The following is a 23322-nucleotide window of genomic DNA, read 5'->3' on the forward strand; positions in this document are numbered from 1 at the left end:
CTAGTAAACCTTCTCTGGACTGCCTCCAATGTCAGTATATCTTTCCTTTGATAAGGGGACTAAAACTGTTCACAGTATTCCAGGTGTGGTCTAACTGGCGCCTTGTATAGTTTTAGCAGGACTTCCCTATTTTTATACTCCATTCCCTTTGAAATAAAGGCCAACATTCCATTTGCCTTCCCAATTACCTGCTGAACTTGCATGCCAGCTTTTTGTGATTTATGCGCAAGGGCACCCAAATCCCTCCGTGCTGCAGCTTTCTGCAGTCTTCCTCCATTAAATAATATTCAGGAACAACATATGATTGTTTATATGATGCATCTACATGTCTCCATCCCTCCCCCCCCCCAAAAAAAAAATGATTTTTAAATTCTGTTTAATACAAACATAATGCATATTGCAAACAATGAAGTACATCAACTTGGTTCAATTAGCCTTCTGCTTTCACATCCTTGTGAAACAGAAACAGGAAGTCTTCCTATTATCCCAGCATGTTTTTAACAACTGATCTTTTAAACTGGAGCTTTCTAGATCCACAAATCACTGCATGGACTTAAATAGTTAGCTCTCCAAAGGTAAATATCATCTTCAGAGGAGGACAACATATTGGCTTCAAACAAGGTGTAATCCTTGGTTAAGCCTACATACCTTCTTTCTCCATTCAGTCATATATGCATTTAAAAACAATATGGACTGAAAGATGATATGGTCATTGTTATTTGCTAAGCCCTTGTCACTTTATTTATTGTTTGACTGAATGTGGGCATTGCTGGCAAGGCCAATACTTGTCTCTAATTGCCCCGGAGTTGCTTGCTCAGTTATTATGGAGGGCAGTTAAGAGTCAACCACATTGTCGTTGTCATTAATCTACTGAGGTAGGTTGTGATTGACTATCAATCACATACTAATATTGCATTTCATGTGGGCCCCAAGGACCTCAAACAAGCTTGAAAATCAACAACTTTATTATTATTGCATCATGTGACGACTAGGAAACCCTGAGGTGAACCAAATGACCTTGGCCTTTCTTCATCCAGCATTTTCTAAGTTCCTGTGAAAGTATTGTATTCAACCAGTGAGAATTCCGCATTTTTAAAAGCTATGATCAAATTACCTATACTCATTCCAGATAACGATTGTCTACTCATGCAGATTTAATATTATACAAGATTTCCTTTTCCTCAAGATGGAAGTAAAAGTTTACCATCTATAGCCAGTTGTAGATCTGTCAGTGTAACTCTGACTCGGCCAATAACTCGTTGCATTCGATCAATTTCCTGACGCAAGAAGATGTTCATTGGTTGGATTGAGCCCATTTTCTGAAGTCGAGCTTTAACCTGCAAAAAAAACCCCAGACAAAACAAGGTTCATTTTATTTCAGCATATGACACAAAATGTTTAAAAGCCACAGATCTTTCATTTTTAATAACATCTCCTCTGGTTTGCTGACATAAGTATTTAAGTAATCCTTGATATGAATATGAAGATTATTTTGTGAAATAATCATCAAGAAAGCTGAAGCACGTCATCAATATCAATTCATCTCCCTGGTCTTACAGTATTTGTTGATTGTATAAAAGCAGGTTCCATTGTCGAGCCCTGAAAAACTGTACCTTGGAGAGAGGCAAAGCTGCCAGATATCACATTACAAAGTAATTGAATCATTTCCTACATACATTAAGTATCTAATAGGAGAACATTTTCTATTTTAAGCACCCAAGTGTGTAATTATTTCAAAATTTCAGTGCAATTAATCACACCCAAATGATATGGAAATTCCCAACCCCATTGGTGAAAGATTCTACAGGGTAAAGTAATCGAAGTAAAACTTAACAAAGTTACCAATTAGTAAGAACACTTCCGATTTTAAAAAATCGTTATTTTTTTAAATTGTGGCATATAATTTAATACAAATAAAGTGGCAAAAGATCAATGTAATATTGCCTATTAAAACCAAACGTCTCAAATTGCCCACTGCAGCAGTGTGCGCATTGTGAAATCACTGTGGACGGTTGGCTAGAACTGAATAAATACCGCAATACCGCAAATAAATGCCATTTTGTTTGGGACTGAACCTGCAGGCATTCATCAGTACTTTACATTAAAAGAAACTGCATAGGAGCTGTACTGAAATACTGAAAACTAGTGAAGTTAGGTGCCTTGAACCCATTCACCCTTCCAGCTTGTGGTTTGCCATTATGGGAAATACTTGGACACATCTTTCAATCCTCTGTCAGGTATATGGTTAACTTCAAGATGATCTTGTGGCATTCTGGTGTGTAATAGGGTAAGAAGTATGGTCCTACAGAAGCAAAGTTTTATTAAGGTTTTGCTTAACCTTTTCTCTAACATGCCAGTGTATGGAAGAGTGGCTGTGATAAAATCACACCAAAGACATCTACTGTCCATGTTAAAATTACCCGAATAAATAATGTTGGATAGAAGCAAAAAAACAAACAAATCCAGTTACTGTCTATGATGTTCAAAGTGTAGAACTGCATCAATTAATTTATGTATGTATGTAGTCATTTTATGGAGTCAGGTTAACCAGATAGACTGTGCAGTGTGATCACTTAGGAAATTCAGAAAGGCTTCAGAGGGAAAATGAGTATAGCGACAGATAACTCTAAACAAATTCACGATTGTAACAGTAAGATTGTAACAGTAAAATGGGCGGCACGGTAGCACAGAGGTTAGCACTGTTGCTTCACAGCGCCAGGGACCCAGGTTCGATTCCCAGCTTGAGTCACTGTGCGGAGTCTGCACGTTCCCCCCGTGCCTGCGTGGGTTTCCTCCGGGTGCTCCCGTTTCCTCCCACAAGTCCCGAAAGACGTGCTGTTAGGTGAATTGGACATTCTTAATTCTCCCTCCGTGTACCCGAACAGGCGCAGGAATGTGGCGACTAGGGGATTTTCACAGTCACTTCATTGCAGTGTTAATGTAAGCCTACTTGTGACACTAATAAAGATTATTATTATTAGTAATCTAAAATGAATTCAACAATTACACTGTTTCCCACAGTCTGGTATGTTTCTCTGCTTCAAAGATTTAACTAAATTTTCATTAAAGGAAACAAAGGCCTGTGCCTCAACCATGCCCTGTGGCAAAACATTCCCTGTTCGTACAGCCTTCTACATAATGAAATTTCACCTATTACCTATCCTCATTTATAATTTTAAATTTATGACTCCTTTTCATTCAAGGTGTCATCAATTTTTTTTTTTCAGTGTAAACTTTTCATTATTTTAAAAAATCAATGATTATTCTCTTAACTTTCTCAGTGGTAATAGTCCTGTGACTTTTGTAATTATATTTTCCCATACGATGCATCATCGTGGTGAATTTATGCCTCTGGGTCTGTACTCAATGGAGTTTGCAAGGTTGAGGGGGGGGATCTTATTGAAACTTACAGAATACTGAGAGGCCTAGATAGAGTAGACATGGAGAGGATGTTTCCTCTAGTCGGAGAAACTAGAACCCGAGGGCATAGCCTCAGACTCAAGGGACAATCCTTTAAAACTGAGATGAGGAGGAATTTCTCCAGTGGTGAATCTGTGGAACTCCTTGCAGCTGAAGGCTGTAGAGGCCAAATCTCTGAATGTCTTTAAGACAGAGATAGGTAGGTTCTTGATTAATAAGGAAATCAGGGGTTATTGCGAGAAGGCAGTAGAATGGGGATGAGAAACATATCAGCCATGATTGAATGGTAGTGCAAACCCGATGGGCAGAATGGCCTAATTCTGCTCATATATCTTATGGTCTTATGCCATGTCTCCTCCATGAACTCAAAATATTTCCTGTAATGGATTGTCCAAAATAGCATCTATGCTCCAACAATGGCCTAGTGGGTAAAATTCTAAAATCCATTATCAAAGGGGTGCGATTTACTGACCTCGTCCCGCCGGACTTAGTGTCGCAATGAGGCCAGTAAATATCGCGAGTGGCCTCTCGCAGGTTCGCGAGGCTTCAGATGTCTCGCAGGATTCAACCTAACCTCCTGAGACTCGTGATCTGGATCTTGCCCTCACTGGGCATGATCCAGATTGGCATATTTAAATGAGCCATTCAGCTCATTTAAATATGTCTGCACCATATTCTCCCGGGCCTGGGAAGTAACGGCCTCCCCAGAGAGGACTCGACGGGGTGCCGTTTAGTACTGGTCCACACAAATGTGGACCAGTCGTAGCGGCATCTAGAAGGATCGCCCAAGCCATTGGAGACCCCTGAGTGGTTGAGGTCTGGGCAGGGTGGTACTCTGACACTCCCACTGACCCGTGGGCACCTTGTTACTGCCAGTCTGGCACCTTGGAACTGCCACCCGGGTACCTGATAGTGCCACCTTGGCACTCCAGGGTGCTGGGATGGCATTCCCAGGAATGGCAGGAGCACTACCCGGATGCCAAGGCCAAGGTGCCATGTTGCCCATGCCAGGGCCTGGGGTTCCATGCCCTGAAGAGTTATGGTGAGGAAAGGTTTGAGGTAAGGTGGGTGCAGTGGAGTGGGGAGCGGGGGGCTCTGGAGGATGTGGAGGGGATACAGAGGGGGGTTGAAAGATTGGGGCTGCCTTTAAAAATGGCACCCCAATCCACAAATATACTTCTTGCACTGGCAAGATGAGATCAGTGCAGGAAATGAAGTAAGTGTAGCCTGACAGGATGGTCCATGCTGAGGCCAAAAAAAACGGCAAGTGACGTTGAATAGCGGGGTGTTTCTCGGTGCTGCAGCTGCCAAGAAACACTCTGGTATTGTACCCAAAAGCAGACTCTGAATGTGTTCCCATTAAACCGTGCCCTTTATAACAGAGCAGTTTTAAAACAGTGGCGGGATCAGACTGAGTCAGCATTAATTTATGAAGGGAGAATCATAAACTAGTAGAGTTGATGAGAGGGGGTCAGTGGATGTGGTATATTTGGACTTTCAGAAGGTTTGTGACAAAGTCCTACATAAGAGATTAGCGTGTAAAATTAAAATGCATGGGGTTAGGGGTAGTGAATTGAAATGGATAGAAAACTAGTTGGCAGACAGAAAACAAAGAGTAGGAAAGAATGGGTCTTTTTCCAAATGGCAGTCAGTAACTAGCGGGATACCGCAGGGATCAGTGCTGGGATTCCAGCTACTCACAATATATATTCATGATTTTGATGAGGAAATGAAATGTAAAATCTCTAAATTTGCTGGTGACACAAAGGTGGGTGGGAGGGTGAGCTATGAGGAGAATGCAGAGACCCTACAGAGTGATTTGGACAAGTTGAATGAGTGGACATATTAATGGCAGATGCAGTACAATGTGGATAAATGTGAGGTTTGGTAGCAAAAATAAGAAGGCAGACTATTATCTGACTGGGCATGAATCAGGAGAGGGGAATATGCAACAATACCTGGGTGTCCTTGTACACCAGTCAAAGAACAAAGAACAAAGAAAAGTACAGCACAGGAACAGGCCCTTCGGCCCTCCAAGCCTGCGCCGACCATGCTGCCCGTCTAATCTAAAATCTTCTACACTTCCGGGGTCCGTATCCCTCGATTCCCAGCCTATTCATGTATTTGTCAAGATGCCCCTTAAACGTCACTATTGTCCCTGCTTCCACCACCTCCTCTGGCAGAGAGTTCCAGGCACCCACTGTCCTCTGTGTAAAAAACCTGCCTTGTAGATCTCCTCTAAACCTTGCCCTTCGCACCTTAAACGCATGCCCCCTAGTAATTGACCCCTCTACCCTGGGGAAAAGTCTCTGACTCTACACTCTGTCTATGCCCCTCATAATTTTGTAAAAGATTGCTGTTTGGGCTTAATGTGCTGAGTGAGGGTTGATGAAAACTCATAGGAATGAGTCAGATATTAAGATAAGTGTTTGTATCAGCAAGTACTTGTTATGGGATCAAGAAGGGCAGAACTAAGGGAGGGAGGAAAATAATGAGACTTCCCGAGGGATCTGTGTTGGGAACTCTACTGTTACTAATTTTATCGAACCGGATTTCAAATTTCTCAAATGTGAAGATGATAGCAAAATATAGTGGCTGTAGTTGGACAACATTTGACTACTGTGTCCAGTTAAGAGACAAGAGAAGGCATTCAAAAACACAAAAAATAATAATGAAGCTCCAAGCTTCATTAGGCTTTGAGGGCCGAAGGCCTGTTCCTGTGTTGTATTGTTCTTTGTTCTTTGTAAGATAGATATGAGGAAAGAATTAATGTTTTTCAGTCCTGAGAGGAGGTAACTGAGAAATAAAATATAACAGTACGGGAAAATAAATCCCAAACTCTATTTCAAACTTTTCCATTACAAGAGGACAGGATGACAGTTTCAAATTACAAATTTAAAATTCAAATTTCAATTAAAAATTGAAATTTGAACTGAAGGTAGACTAGTCTTCTCAACACTGAAGAGTAAATAATACAATAAATAAATATCCAGCTGTAACATGGGGGCATAATGACACAGTAGTTAGCACTGTTGCTTCACAGCGCCAGGGATCCGGGTTCAATTCCGGCCTCAGGTCTGTGTGGAGTTTGCACTTTCTCCCCATGTCTGCGTGGGTTTCCTCCGGGTGCTCTTGATTCCTCCCACAGGCCAAAGATGTGCAGGTTAGTTGGACTGGACATGCTAAAATCTTCCCTTAGTGTCTAAAGATGGGCAGGTTAGGTGGGGTCATGGGTGGGGTGCTCTTTCAGAGGGTCGGTGCAGACTCAATGGGCCAAAAAGTCTCATTTTGCACTGTAGGAATTCCATGGTTCTAACAATGAAAACCATGGAGTCATTTAAGAAACAGATATTGTGGAGAGTGTTCGATCTTCTTTTAGATCGATGAGTTGAAATGAATGGAATAGCTTTCCTTATCCAAATCTATCCTGTAGTTTGTCAAGTGTTAATTTCAACTTTATATTACTGTATAGTAGCGTTTTATCTCAATGTTATGATTGGGCTATCTGTGATGTGCTAACGTTAAGGGATTTTGATTATCACACCTCAAAATAAAAGTGAAAAATCTGAGATTATTAGTGTTTTACCTCATGTGGAATATAGTCTGCTGGTAGTTTTTCCAACATCTCGTTTGCAAGGCGTTGGACAATGCTTTCTCTGGTCTCTCCTTCACCATCACCACTGTCCTTTGGTTGAATGTTGACTATTGTGTTGAGGGTCTCATTTGCCATATTAGTCTGATAAGTTATATCTGCATTTGAATGAAGCCCGAATACCTAGAAAAAAAAGATAATCGAAATACACATTTGTGTTCTGTTACGTATTTGCAAAGTAAATCTTTGTTTTCCCATTTGTGTTACAGCACCGTAATTGGGAATAGCATGGGTTAATTCTGGAGTGAATGATACATAATTTCAACCATAATTACATGCCCCAATCTAAAAGAGATCTAAGCAGTTCAGATGACTCAGCTTGCAACATGCTCCATGTGTTAAACTACCAGAGAGACCCAGATAACAAAGCAAACAAAATGTGCACTATCAAATCAATTAGATTAATGTAGGTTAATGGGTAGCCAGAAGCCCAAGAGTCCCGATGAGAAGCTTGGTTCATACTATGGGCCGGGTCACATGTGCATTCAGGCAGCAGGTGGAAAATGATTTTCCTGCAGCAACACGCTGACTCTACGATACAGCAATATCAAATTATCTGGCAGGTCTCGGGTTGGAGGAAAGTAGGTCTGTTGGTGGTTGGGGAGAGACAACAGTGGCTGGTATTCTGGCACTCAGAGGAAGACTGGGAAGAGCATGTGCTGTGTGTACTCTGCCTGGCATAATCTGGTAGCCCATTTAAAGATGAGTCAACAGGTAAGTTTATGAGTAATTTTGTAGGAGTAGCTGCTCTTCAAGCAGCGATTCGAACTGTTCATGCGAGCCAACGAAAAACAGGGTGCCTCGGACGAAACAAAGATTGCCATGCCCCTCACTACCGCAGGTCAGCACGCCATCGATGTATACAACTCTTTGGTGTTCGCGGAAGACGAGAACAAATCTAAATATGACACGATCCTCCTCAAGCTCGACCAGCACTTCAACGTTGAGGTCAATGAAAGCTTTGAGAGGTATATCTTTCAGCAATGCCTTTGAAATACCTCAGTCATCTTTACAACCTTTGAAGCACGAGAATCGATGCCATCTGTTCCAATGCTTCAAATAATGAACTGGCTAGGCAGAAAATAATACAGCCTTTTGAAGTAGTGGAACAAACGGCAAGCTCTTTCAATTCTTCAAAGGCTCAACAGATGACTGGGTTGTCAACCAGTGAAAATATGTAATCAAATGGGCAAATTGACACATTAGAATTTTAATCTCAAAATGTCTGAATGCAAAAGAATACTTTACCCGCTGGATAAAGTACTCAAATGCATCTGAGCGCTTTAACACTGCAGGCCAAAATAATAATCAATTAGCTTTTCTTAAGCAATCCCTCTCATTAAATGTTTTTAAAAACATACTATAGATTGCAGCTAATAGGTTAACCTGGCATATAAGACAACTCAATTTTCGTGGTCTCAAAAGTTATGTTTTTGCATGTATTTGGCATGCAAGTCAAGTTCCCTTTACAGCTATGACATGCTACCCTCACATTGGTAGTCAGCCTCAATTTGTATTGCACAAATGGCTGTTTTACTTATCTCTACCTTATAACTGGGTGCAAGGGATCAAGTAGGCATATGGGCTGTGTTACAAAGGTGTGCAATAATTTCATACATACCCACACAGAACAGACCTCATGTAGCGGATGAGAAAAGTAGTAACCACCCACACACACAGAAGCTGGCAGTTTACTTTTATATTCTGCATTTAAGTTGACCTACATTTTCATAGGATTTTCTAGACATTACATGTTGACATCTACAGGACTTACATCATACACCATTACATTTTGACATGCATAGTTGTCAAAATCTTATCTGTCAAAAGGTATTGGACTCCAGACAAGGCTTCCCCCATGGTCCATGATTCCTCTGAGGTGCTGTGAACCATGCCTCTTAGAAAAACAGGCCCAAATCTATGGAAATAATGGGCTGTCTAAAATGCCCACTACAGCAATGGAGTAGACAAAGGCATGATTACTTTGTTCTGGTTCACTACTTGCACATTTATCCCAGGGCCATAAAAGCCCACACAATGGGAAGAGGCATGGGAATTCCAGAATTGGGCCCCACCTTCCATTTTTAAATCTCGCCTGCCTCTATTCTGACATTGCTGAGACATGGAAATCCAGCTCAAAATCACCATTATACAGTCCCTCGTTCCATTTCGACTGGTTTATGGATCGTCGCAGACATATGAACCAAGGCACGGGTCATTACCCTGTTGAAGTCCTACTGCACTAACTGTGGGAATTGTCCAATGAACAATTCCCTTGCTCCTTTGGACCCTGACCCTGAGTTAGATTCAGAGACTTCAGGCAGACTCGCAACACTTAACCTGGATTGTTAGCCACGAAGTACTCGACAGAAAAATTCTAGTCCAGCTCCTGGGTAACAATACATCTGACCCCCCCCCTCCCCCAATCATCCACACTGACCATCCTGACTGCCCCCTAAACCTCCTGATGACCTCACTGACTCCCCGACTTTTAAAAAATGTATTCATGGACGTGGGCATCGCAGGCTGGGCCAGCATTTATTGCTCATCCCTAATTACCCTTGAGGGGCAGTAAAGAGTCAAGCACATTGCTGTGGATCTGGAGTCACATGTAGGCCAGACCAGGTACGGACAACAGATTTCTTCCCCTAAAGGACATTAATGAACCAGATGTTTTTTTATGACAATGGTTTCATGGTCATCATTATACTTTTAATTCCAGATTTTTATTGAGTTCAAATTTCACCATCTGCAGTGGCAGGATTTGAACCTGGGTCCCCAGAACATTACTCTGGGTTTCTCGTTTACAAGTCCAGTGACAATACCACTATGCCACTGCCTCCCCGACTACCTTACAGATCCCCCAAAATCCCCCACCCAGAATTAGTTCCCCCCACCACCCGACTCCCCACCCCGATCCAACCTGACTATTACCCCTTAGACATGATTATCCCCCACCACTAGACTACTCCCAGCCTGACGAGCCCCTACCACCCAGATAGATTGAGATCCCAACATAACCTGATCAGCACCCAACCTGACAATCCGTTCCAACACATCTATCCACTCACCCACCGGCCACCTCACCCACGTGGCACCCTACCCACTTACCACATCCACCCACCCACCCGCCCTACCCTTTCGCTAATCTTCACAATGGACATTTAAACTTACCTTACAATGGCTAGAGCTGCAAAACGTGGCGGTGAGGTGGGCTGAGGAGGGGCAGGGGCAGTGTAGCTTCTGCACTGATTCTCTTTGCTGTTCTGTGTGTAGTTTTGCTGCACTAAAGGAATTATTTTGCATCATGGATTGGAAGCCTGACCTTTTTAAACATACATACACAGGAAATAGAAGCAGGAGGAGGCCTTTCGGCTCTTTGAACTTGCACTCCCATTCATTATGATCATGGCTGATCATCAAGTTCAATACCCTGATCCTTCCTTCCCCCCCCCCCCATATCCCTTGATCCCTTTAGTCCCAAGAGCTCTATCTAATTCCTTCTTTAAATCACCCAACGTTTTGGCCTCAACTACTTTCTGTGGTATTGAATTCACAGATTCACCACTCTCTGGGTGAAAAAACTTCTCCTCACCCCAGTCTTAAAAGGATTACCCCTTATCCTCAAACTATGACTCCTAGTTCTGGACTCCCCCACCATCGGGAACATTCTTTCTGAATGCACCCTGCCTAATCCTGTTAGAATTTTGTAAATTTCTATGAGATCCCCTTTCACTCTTCTGAACTCCAATGAATATAATCCTAACTGATTTTGTCTCTCCTCATATGACAGCCCTGCCATCCCAGGAAGCAGCCTGTTAAACCTTCGCTACACTCCCTTCATAGCAAGAACATCCTTCCTCAGATAAGGACACCAAAACTATACAAAATACTTCAGGTGTGGCCTCACCAATGCCTATACAATTGCAGTAATACATCTCTATTCCTGTACTCAAATCCTCTCGCTATGAAGGCCAACATATCATTTGCCTTCTTTACTCCTTGCTGTACCTGTGTGCTTACTTTCAGCGAATAATGTCCAAGGACACCAAGGTCTTGCTGAGTATCCAGCTCTCTCAATTTACACCCATTCAAATAATGATCTGCCTTCCTATTTTTGCTACCAAAGCGGATAACCTCACATTTATCCACATTATACAGCATCTGCCATATATGTGCCCACTCACTCAACCTGTCCAAATCCCGGGGAAGCATCTCTGCATCTTCCTCACAGCACACCCTCCCATTCATCTGCAAATTTTGAGATAATACATTTAGTTCCCTTGTCCAAATCATTAATATATAATGTGAACAGTTGGGGTCCTAGCATAGATTCCTGCAGTACCCCACTAGTCACTGCCTGCCAATCGGAAAAAGACACATTTATTCCAACTTTTTACTTCCTGTTTGGTGACCAGCTTTCTATCCATCTCAAAACTCTACCCAGAATGTGCTTTAACTTTATATAGTAATCCATGAGTAATCTAGTATTCATAGAATGCTGTGTGAGAGCTTGTCAAAAGCCTTCTGAAAGTCTAAATAAACCATATCCACCAGTTCTCCCTGGTCAACTCTACTAGTTACATCTTCAAAGAATTCCAGTGGATTTGTCAAGCATAATTCCCTTTCGTAAATCCATGCTGACTCGATCTGATTACACCACTGCTTCCCAAATGCTGTGCTATGGAATCCTTGATAATGGACTCTAGCAACTTCCCTACTACCGACGTTAGGCTCACTGGCCTATATTTCCCTGTTTTCTCTCTACCTCCCTTTTTTGAATAGCAGGGTTACATTAGCTACCCTCCAATCTACAGGAAACATTCCAGAGTCCAAAGAATTTTAGAAAATGACCACCTATGGATCTGCTATTTCTAGGGCCAGTTCCTTAAATACTCTGGGATGAAGATTATCAAGCTCTGGAAATTTAACTGCCTTCAATCCCATTAATTTCCCCCAAACCATTTCAATACAGTAGCACAGTGGGTAGCGCTGTTGATTCACAGCTCCAGGGTCCCAATTTCAATTCCCGGCTAGGTTCACTGTCTGTGTGGAGTTTGCACATTCTCCCTGTGTCTGAATGAGTTTCCTCCGGGTGCTCCAGTTTCCTTCCACAAGTCAGTAAGACGTGCTTTTAGGTAATTTGGACATTCTGAAAACTCCCTCTGTGTACTCGAACAGGCGCCGGAATGTGGCAACTAGGGGATTTTCACAGTAACTTGCTGAGACATGGAAATCCAGCCCAAAATCACCATTATACAGTCCCTCTTTCCATTTCTTCCGATTTATGGATCGTCGCAGACATATGAACCAAGGCACATGTCATTACCCCGTTGAAGTCCTAATGCACTGGAGGAAATTCCAAAAAGGACAATTACTACCTCTACAACACCTGAATCGCATTTTTCATTACCCTTTGTAACCTCATAAACTAGTCTTGTTTTCCACCTGTTTGTGTTGATCCTGCCCAGTAACACTGTGACTGAAGTCTGGGACGCAAACAAACAAATGCACTAAAAATAGGAAAACAGCTGAGCCATTCTTAGAGCATAGAAGAGGTAAGTATTATTAAAATGCTGAACTTTATATCAGGTAGATTTTTAAGTTGGCAAAGAAATTCTTGAATACCTCAGGACTATCAACCAGCGGCAGACTCTCAATGTAATGCAGGACATCTTGAATTGTCTTGCCTTGTGGAATAATATAATCTTTGTAAAAGCAAAATTTATCTGTGAACATAATTTCGCCAAACCACACGCTTGCAAATGTATTGAGTAGATGCTTGTCCAGGTCATCTGTTACACGTCCTCCATATTGCACCTCCCCCAGCATGTAGCGCATGCAGTTCCAGTTCACACCACGCTTAATGTCCATTTCATCCAGGTGGTTCTGCACAAACTGAACACTGGCAGTGAAATCAGCTTGATTAAATTCATATGGGATATTCCATCCAAGTGGACCAAACTTTCGTCTTTCCTGTAGATGTTAATTGGAAAAAGGAACTAGAATTATTATAGACAATTCAAAGGAATTCCTTTTTATATGACCTTTCAGATTATCCTAAAGCAACTTAAGATCATTGAAGTACGTTTGATGTGTTGATATTGTTGTATTGTAGAAAATACAGCAGCCAATTCGCACAGCACAATCCTTCAAACAGCAATGTGATAATGCCCAGGTAATCGTTTTTTTTTAAACTGCTGTTCATTGAGGCAATATTGGCAAGAGACTAGAAAGAACTTCCCTGCTCTTCTTCAAATAATGCACTGAGACCTTTTCTATCCACCTGCGGAGTTGGTACCTATAGTTTTTGTACTAGAATTGTGTTTATTGTGCTTCACATTTTTATATACTATTCCTTTCACTCCTTGAAATACTACCATTGGCACAGCAATAAAGTACAACACAGATTATGTGCTCCAGGACACAATGCTACAGTCCAAAGATGTGTAGGATAGGTGGATTGGCCATGCTAAGTTGCCCCTTAGTGTCCAAAGTTTAGATGAGGTGACGAGGATAGAGCGGGGGAGTGGGCCTGGATAGGGTGCTCTTTCAGACGGTCGATGCAGACTCAATGGGCTGGATGGCCTCCTTCTGCACTGTAGGGATTCTATGGTGGTTTTGTCACTGGACTAGTAATCCAGAGACCTAAGGTAATGCTCTGCGATCGTGAATCACACCATAGCAGATGTTGTCAATAAATCTCTGGAATTAAAAGTCTAATGATAACCATGAAATCATTGCCAATTGTCGTAAAACCCCATCTGGTTCGCAAATGTCCTTTAGGGAAGGAAATCCATCTTTCTTATGTGGTATGGTTTACCTGTGGCTCCAGATCCACAGCAATGTGGTTGATTCTTAAATGCCCTCCGAAATGACCAAGCAAGCCTTCCAGTTTAAGGGCAATTAAGGATGGGCAATAAATGCTAACGTAGCCAGCTACGCCACATTCCATGAATCAATTTTAAAAACTGCCTGTCATTGTCATTCAAATATGCCTGGCATAGTCTCCTGAAATAAGGTTAACTACTAGATGGATGTTGTCTGTTTCACTGTCATATCACCAATTAGCCAATTTTATTAGTAAATGGTAATGCTTTGGTCCTGAAGAAATCTGCAATTCAGATTATTCTACCTTCCCAGATGGTGGAATGTTGTGGGTTGCTTGATTTAAAATGTTGTTGATTATTTTAGAATGCAATGGATTGACTCAGCTGCTGTGGTGTAATTGGTCATAGCTGTCAAAATATGAACAGAGTTTTCAGAGCATGTTGCTGGATGTGGATTGGCTTGAAGCATCCTCAGTGAGATGGAAACTCTTAGTAAAAATATGTGTTTTCAGCTTTGAAGTTACCTCGCATCAATCAGGCAGGGAAAAACCTCAAGGAAGAGCGGCATGATTGTAATAATGTTGACAGTATAATGGAGACATGCATTCTACTGAGTGCTCTCTTCACTTGTTTCTCTTACTATATCTTATATTCAATTCAAATTCACCATCTTTCTCTATTAGCTTCTTTCTCAATCTTTAAATCTCATTTGCTAAGGGGATACAATGCCAGATCCATCACCCACTAAGGGGATACAAAATTGGTTCCATCATCCAGATGCCCCACTGTCTTTATCATGAATGTTATTAGCTCATACTTCTAGTAAGTTATGGCAAAGAAAAATTGAGCTGAAGGGTGAAGTAAAACGTTTAACGAATAGTATAAGGTGTGAGATGCCCTGTTCTGAGAGAAAATTAGAAAGGAAAAATAATAGAAGAAAATTGCATTGCATGTTCTGCCACCGGGGAAACAAAGGAGGATGTTGCCAGGATTAGAAAATTTCAGCTATGAGGAAATATTGAATAAGCTGGGATCATTTTCTTTGCAACAGAGGAGGCTGAAGGGAGTATTATTTGAGGTGTATAAACTATGAGGGGGTCTCGATCGAGTGAATAAGAAGGACCTATTCTGCTTAGCAGAGAGGGGGTACTAACCAGCAGGCATAGATTTAAATAATTTGAAGAATGATTAGAGGAGAATTAATTAAGGAGAATTATTTTCATCTGAAGGGTGGTAGAGGTCAGGAACTTACTTAGTAAGAGGATGGTAGAGCTCCAAACCCTCGTCAAATTGAAAAAAATACTTGGAGATGTATGAGGTGCCATATTTGGCAAGGCTATGGGCCAAGAGCTGGAAATTGTGATTAGATTGGACAGCACTTTTTCACTCATTAAAATTATGATAGGTTGAAAGGCCACCTCCTATGCCTCACATTTGTACGGTTCCATAAAATGCAAAAGAACCATGATTCACAAACAGTGGAGATCTGAGTGAGATATTGGAACAAATAAAATTATTTATAGAATTCCCTGAGGACGCTGAGAAAGTCTATTTATTTTATGTACTAGAATGCTAACTGAAATCACAGGCAATTTTAAATAAATTCTGAACTGTAATATATAGCTACCAATTGTGAAGTGATAATTCAAGATCATTTAAGAGGAATGTAGGCATTTGTGGATGCATAGGCAGCATACAGCTGATTAAATGCTGATAATCACATGCTCCTGATGAATTCAGTTATCATTATTGCACAACATTTCAGTGGAAATTTCAAAAGGCAACTGGACATGTACTTGAACAGGACCAATTTTCAGAGTAATGGAGGAAACTTTAGGATGTGCAATTAAATTGTACAGCTGTTTCAAAGAGCCCAGCATAAACTCGACAGGTCAAATGGCACTCTGCTGTGTTGTCAGAATATGATTCTCTGACACCATTGGCCTTATCACACTATTTGAGCCCACAGGAACATTTTCTCCTGGGAACAAGTCACCAGTTCGTTCGGGGTCATAATTGCTCTTGACTTAACTTTTGCCCTATTAGTATCTGATGCAAGTTACTCCTCAGTGGAAACAATTCAATAAATTACTCTTGCACAGAAAAAGGTTTCATTTTACTGGGGTAGCAACTCAACAAAAAGTTCTGATTATTGCCTCCAGCTGGCATTTTAGTGTATATTGCCAATTCTTGTAAATGTATTGGAAAACGTCATGACAACATAATGGAACCGATTATAAAACGATGGAGCACTTTCCAATAACATCAGGCTTGTTTGAATGTACCTTTGATCCCACTAATGATTTGCTGAGATTTTGGGATAGATTGTTGTCTTTAATGCCTGGGCGTTAAACATTCCCTTTGCAGAGGACAGAAAGAGAAATCTGATGGGGAGATCACAGGCGGGATTCTCCATCCCCAGGACTCCCAGAATGTTCCCGAATGGGAAGGAGAATCGGGTGTCCGGGCAAAATCGGGATCGGCACTGACCCAAATGTCATGCTCCGATCCCTCGCTGGCAGCGTGAATAAGTTCCATTCTGCACACCAGCGGGAGCATGGAAAGGAATATAAATGGGCTATAATGACCCATTTGCAACTATTTAGTGGGCCCGGCACTCTATGCTCCACCCTTCCATGGTTCTCTGGTCCTCACGGCCGGGAATCACGTGGACGAGGTTCACTTGTGATCTCTACAATCATGGCCCTGATGTGGTGGCCCGGCCCTTGGCCCACCGCGAGGTCCACCACATCAGGGCCACGATGGTACAGACCATTCCCCCCACACCGCAAATCAGCTATGCCCACCACCCCTTCCACACCACACCGCACCACAGCCCATGGATTGCCTGGGGGGGGGGTGACCGACCCACCATAGTGGTATGTGATTGACAGCTTGTAAAAAACCATCTGCCGCTTTGATCCATTCATATCCCTTCACACTTCACTGGCCTAAGTGGTGAAACCCCAATGTTTGCAAATATTGCCCACATCGAAGAGATGTAAGTTGCACTAAGTACAATCCAATCACTCAAGCATGTGATTTCATTGCACTTAACTCTCTTTGAAAGCCATGAATGGATTGCAGACAGTAAATATGTGGGAACCAGTTGCAGGCACAGCTGCTCACCTTCAAGGAATGGACACATGGAACTACAAGGTAAGTGTCACAGTTATAATGCTTCCCACAGCCCTATCTGAATTTCTCTCTAGCTTTCAGACATGGGTCTCTTTTCTGAGGTGGGGTGGGAGTCTGTGAGGGATCCCTTATTACAGCAGTCCCAGGGAGGGGGGGGGTCAGGCCACCCCCGTACTTGGGGGTGGGGGGGCATCCAGGCAATTCAGGGATGGGTTCTTCCATGCAGTGGGGTGAGGCGGGGGGGGGTGGTCATAGCCAATTTGCGATGCCGGGGAGGGTTCCAGCCGCGGGATGCCTCTATCGGGCCACCTGCTCAAAATGGCGACCCTATATCGGGATTCCCCCGGGAACCCCCCGTATTCCAAGCCATGCTTTAATTTACATGGCACGGAACACTGAATTGCATTCAGCTTTATGACCACAAGAGGATCATAAAACTACTGGAATTCAGCTCCAGTGGAAGAACAAAGCGCGGAATTCTCCGTTTCTGAGAATAAGGGCGCGATTCTCCGGAAAAATTTTGAAGTGCGGTAGCGAGCTGGAATTGCCGCAAGCTTCCCGGTGCTCAGCCCAGCGACGCCTGCAATGCCATTCAACGTTAATTGGTCTACTTAATGAGGCCTCACGGGCTTCTCGTCACAAATGAAGGCTCACCAGCTGATTTGCCGGCACCACGCTCACCAACCCCCACAAGCAATGTCGAGCAGCACTTAAGCTGCACTTGCTCGACCAAACCCAGCCAGCTCACAATAACAGCCCAATAATGGCCCACGGAGACCAGCCCCAAGATTCGGGGATGTTGACTTGGGGAGGCTCCAGGATGTGGTGGAGGCCAACAGGGATGTCCTGTTCCCCCTTGGGTACTGGAGGATGAGCCAGCAAGCAGCTCGTGTGTGACCAGGAGGACTGGCCTCCAGTGCCAGAAGAAGGTCAACTACCTACACCGGGCAGCACGAGTGGGTAGACACCAACCCCCCAACCCCCCAATGGAGCATCCAGCCCCAACCCTCCCTCCTTCCCCTCCCATTTCACCTGCCCTCCATCCAACCATTCATCCTTCCCTTCCCTCCCCCCCCCCAACCTTCTCAGCACACCTCCTCCACCCCCCCCCCCCCCCAACTGTGAACCATGCATATGGCTACCGATGCTCTCTCTGTGTCTTATCTGCTCAGGAAAAGCTCTCCCATAATCGGCAGGAGAGGGCCCAGACTGGCGGTGGGGTGCCGGACTTGAGAATCCTCAGCTCCTTCGAGGAGCAGGCCCTGGAGGTGACTCTTGTGGCCGAGGACAGGGCGGTCACCCACGCGGAAGCTGGCAGACGCCGCAGAGGTGAGGAACCACCGGGCTCCACCCGGAGGACCTGTCAAACGTGAGTAGTGATTGTCTTACTGACTGACCCATTCCTCCCACTGACCACATGTCCATTGTCCTGCAAGACCTCCAGCCGACAGTGCCAGCCCATCCCGGGTGGCCCCTCTCCTGACTCTGAGGAGAACACCTCGGAGGGGAGCTCCGAGGATGCACCAGTTATAGTCGCGTCACAGCTATCATCCCCACCCTCCACCAGCGCATATACACACACCTCGGTGGGACATGTTAACGGACAGGCTTCTGGAGCACAATCTGGTGAGCACCACAGTGCTGATGATGCACATCTGGTGGAGGCAGGAACCCCCAGGCGAGACAGCATCGGAGGGCTGCTGGATCCCAGGACCCAGCTGCGTCCCAGCTTGATGCTGAGCTTCCGGAGCTGATGGAGATGATAGGGAGCAGCCGGGACACTCAGAGGGAGATGTCACCATCACGCCAGCAAATCCATAGTTGATAGAGGCTACGGGTGCAGGAGATGGTGCCGGCAATGAGTGGCGCCGAGGCCAACACTGCTAGGGTGGCAACAGCACTGGTGCACGACGTCGGCAGCATGAGTGAAGGTGTCCGAGGCGTCGCTCATTTGGTGACAGCCAGGGCTGAGGGTCTCGGCAGAATGTCACCCAGTACCAGGTTGACCTTGATGAGGTTCTGCGGGACATGTCCTGCTCTCAGATGGGAATGGCAGAGGTACTGCGGAGCATGTCCCAGTCGCAGGTGGGCATTGCCGAGGCACTGCAGAACGTAGCCTGGTCATTGGGGGATGTGTCCCAGTCCGTGAGGAACATCGGTGAGGGCTTCAACACCATGGTGCAGAAATTGGGGAACTGCCAGGGCTGGCAGAGCCAGATGATGCAGGGGCAGCCGGGGCTCGACCAGATGCCCCTCCGTCCCAACGTGGATCCCAGGGCTCTGTGGGCACTGAGCGGGAGCTGAGTGCCAACCTGGACCGGTACCATGGAGTGGCGACGGTGGTCACCAGCTCCCCTGAGTTCCACTCCTCGGGGTCAGCACATGGGGAAGGTGGGCACGGCTGTGCATGCGCCGTCGACAGGTCAGCCGGGGCCCTCAGGTCGCAGAGCCCCCAGAGGACGCCCGCCAGGGGCATAGAAGGCCACAGGATGAGGGAAGCAGCTGGCTGTCTCCACCTCAGATGTGCATCTTGGGGAGACACCTAGACATAATAGTAGAGCTAAGAGGGCCGGCACATTGAGGATCACTGAGGGCACCCGGGGAGGGGGGACAGGGTGAGGAGGAGGGACAGGGTAGGTAGGAGGTGAAGGGGGTGTGAAGGATGAGGGTTGGGGGGAGTGGGGGGGCGGCACCATCGGGAAATTGGGGACCTGTATTGAACAATAAAAACTCTTATGCTCAACCAGTAGGATGTCTGTGTCACTTACTTCCGCAATGCATCACCGCGTGCAGGTGATGGGTGTGAGCGAGCACTCAGCAGACAGGCAGGGGTCAGACTATGGCATAGATAGATGAGCACAAGCGCCTAGCTCTCTGCGGGTTATCACCCATGTTTTTGACAGTGACCCGCTGACAGTGCCGACAACGTCCCAGCACCCTGGAGTGATGTGACACATACCCTCGGAGGGTGGGAAATGGGGATGGTAGGTGGATGAGGTTGCGATGACGGACCAAGCCACGCCTAGGTGAACCAGCCCAGTGTGAGGGCCTCCCTGGCTTGCCGGACCCTTACCGCTGCCGCCTGTCTTGCAGCCTCCTGCTGGGCCTCAGTTTCCTTCCTGGCCTTCTCCTCCAGCCTCTGCTGGTCCGACGCCTCCTGATCATCCTTGTCCTCATCCCCAACCCCCTCCTCCTCCTCGGAGGTGGCCACATGTTCCTCGTAACCAACCACCAGCTCGTCGCCCTGCTGCTGTGCGAGGTTGTGGAGAGCACAGAACAGCAGACCACAACGAAGAGGGTGACCCTCAGGGCGGTGTACTGGAGTGCACTCCAGAGCGGTCGAGGCATCAGAACTACATCTTGAGGAGTGTGTGCACCGCTCAATCACAGCCCGAGTGGCCGCATGGGCCTTGTTGTACCAGGTTCCACTTCAGTCTCCGGGCTCCGTACTGGTGTCATTAGCCAGGTCTTCAGCAGGTACCCTTTATACCCCTAGTCAGCCACTCATCCTGAGGTGCTCCTTGAAGAGAGCAGGGATGATCGACTGCCCCAGGATGTTGCTGTCGTGAACACTCCCTGGGATTATCTGCATCTGGTGGTCACACACAAGGTGCATGTCCAGGGAGTGGAACCCTTTTCTGTTAACATAGGGAACACCTAGATTGCCCGGTGAGTGCAGGGTGACATGTGTTGCATGTATGACCCCCCCTGGACCTGGGGCACCAGGCGATGGCGGAGAATCCTGCAGCCCGGGCATCTTGCAGAGCCTGGTCCATGTCAAAGGCGATGCAGTCTTCCGCCCGGGCAAACAGGGCATTTGTGACCTGCCGGATGCACTTGTGGGCTGTGGCCTGTGAGATACCACATAGGTTCCCACTTGAGCCCTGGATGATCCTGTGCGTAAAGGTTCAGTGCTGCAGGGCCACCGGGAGCCGATGTCCTCCCCTTCCACATGGTGCCAAGTCTGCGAGGACATGGCACAAGTGTCGCCGCACTGTCTCCTTAGAGAGGCGGAGCCTCCTGCGGCACGTGCTGTCCATCATCTGTTCAAAGGATGCTGCAGCCAGGGCATTGGGAGAGGGTGTTAGACTGACAAACAGCAGTGGCCCCCACCCTGGGACCCTCCATTCCCCCACTGATCCCCCCCACCTCCCTACCCGGAACACCCTGCCCACGCACTCCCGGCCACAGCGGTCCCACCTCACCAGGCCCTAAACCCTGTACCCTGCTCAAAATGTCAACCGGGCTGGGCGCTGGTCTCTTCCCCGTGGCACTTCACCCACCTTCCGGTCGTGGACATGTCCCCTGGAGCTGTGTCCCATCCCCTGGGTGTTCAGATGTTGGCTGCTGCACGTGTGGTGCTGCTTCCTGCAGCATCCAGGTACACAGGCAATGGATCCCACATGCTACATGATCGCCCATCCACTGGAATCCACTTGGGTTGTGTGAAGTGCTCACTTAACCATGATTGCCAATACCCTAGAGGCCATAGCCTTCAGCTGCATGGCCAGATCCCCCGACAGTGGGTGGGGGTTATGGGTGGTCATTGGGGCAGATGGGAAGGGACAAGGGTTCCCCCAGAATGGTACACATGTTCCAGGGGTTGGCATGGTGGTGGCATGATCGGTTGCCAACGCCACCCTCCCATGGCAGCCCATCCCTGTGGAGGGTCCCCCCAACCATAGCAGAGGGTGCCCCACCTCCCGCCGAGCACAGGGCCACACATGAACTGATAGTGGTGGGTCTGGAACTCTGGAACTTGGTGCAGGAGCCAAGATTGGACAGGTCACGGCCGCGCTCGCTGGTCCCGTCAGGGGGGGCAAAGGCGTTGGCTGGGTTAATGGTGGTAATGGGAGGGGTGAACCCTTAGAGGATTCTGTACCTGAGCGAGCGGGAGTACTCATTTTTCTCAGCGGTCCATAAGGTTTGCTCGCGGATCAACTTTTTCATGGTGGGGAAGGTGCTGCTGGCTGGGGTTTAAGGGTCAGAGTACTCGGCAATTGTAATATCAGATCATGCTCCGCATTGGGTGGATATGGTACTGGAGAAGCGGGTGGTACAGAGACCAGGGTAGAAGTTAACGTTAGGTGTGGGACTGTTAGGGGACCGAGTTTTCTGTGACAAAATTTAAAAAGTAATCGAGGAATATGTAGGTTTTAACTGTACGGGTGAGGTCTCGAAGGCGGTTGTCTGGGAGGCTTTAAAGGTGGTGGTGAGGGGTGAGGTGATCTCGATCAAGGCTAGGCTAGACAAAGAGCACGCCCATACATCTGATGGGGTGGCTAGAGCCAGAGGGCACCTAGGGTGGTGGCCTGGGGGGACATCTATACCACCCGTGGCCTTAAGTTCACAGAGAGCTGTTAGCGATGTGCGCAGCTGGATGGCTGCCTTGCCAGCTGCGGGCAATGGTGTTGTCCGTCCACCCCAGCCACAGCCCACTTCCTGGCCACCCCACCTAATGCCCCCAGCCCTGTCAGAAGCCTCTACGGCCAGCGGCACAACTGTCAGCAAACTATGGCGATGTTGGACACTTACCGTAGCCCCTTTCTCCCTCAACAGACACATCGCCTGTTTCACGATTTTTAAAAGTACAAGTAACTCACCGTCGGGAACTCGGCCCATCAGAGGTGGAGCATTTCAGAGGCCACGGAAAATACCGGCTCAGGCGAGCTAATGACATACAAACGGTGTTTACTGTACATGCATTCCAGACTGCAATGACACCACTGTCGAGCTGATGGAGAATTGCGATTTGACGTCAAATCAAGGCCCGCCGCGATTTTGGCGTCGGAACCTATTCTCCGCCCAATCGCGTTTCATGATTTTGGTGTCAGCCAACAGAGAATCCCATCCATAGTCTCCCAAACGGCGAATCCTGGCCCATATACCTGTGACAGAACCAAGCTAAATTTGCTTCCATCAATTGCTATACATGAAAAATCTGGCTGGTTCTGTTACTGAGAATGAGAGATTAGTGTTCAGACTTCCATTATAAATTTGCACTAATTCTAACAGGAGTGTTATTGCATTGATTTAATTGAATTGGGAGATCAAAATTTTTTCATTACAAATGAAATTGCAGTATAAATTATGTCCAAATGAATTAGAAGAGCTATACCTGCACAGTTGTATGAAGGAAGGCCACAGCATATAACAATGGTTTCCACTGTGGCATATTGCTGATATCCAGTTGTTCCTGGGTGATGCTGTTGTAAGTACGTTTCAGACCAGCTTTCACACCTACGCATTTACAAGAACACAGACATGCAATGAAACAATTAC

The 23322-nt window shown here is 45.9% G+C and overlaps 1 protein-coding gene across 1 annotated transcript in view; it reads right to left on the reverse strand.

Annotated features, from left to right (window-relative positions):
* Positions 1 to 23322, reverse strand: part of dnah5l (dynein, axonemal, heavy chain 5 like) — a 585621-nt gene that overhangs the window by 45532 nt on the left and 516767 nt on the right. Inside the window, exons 70-73 of the mRNA XM_072508719.1 lie at positions 23159 to 23280; positions 12701 to 13048; positions 7007 to 7195; positions 1205 to 1337 (exon numbers count right to left, since the gene is read on the reverse strand). Of these exons, the coding sequence (XP_072364820.1) occupies positions 1205 to 1337; positions 7007 to 7195; positions 12701 to 13048; positions 23159 to 23280 (792 nt within the window). The remainder of the gene's footprint in view (positions 1 to 1204; positions 1338 to 7006; positions 7196 to 12700; positions 13049 to 23158; positions 23281 to 23322) is intronic.

This window comes from Scyliorhinus torazame, chromosome 6 (assembly GCF_047496885.1).
Source record: "Scyliorhinus torazame isolate Kashiwa2021f chromosome 6, sScyTor2.1, whole genome shotgun sequence".
In the NCBI taxonomy this organism is placed as follows: Eukaryota; Metazoa; Chordata; class Chondrichthyes; order Carcharhiniformes; family Scyliorhinidae; genus Scyliorhinus; species Scyliorhinus torazame.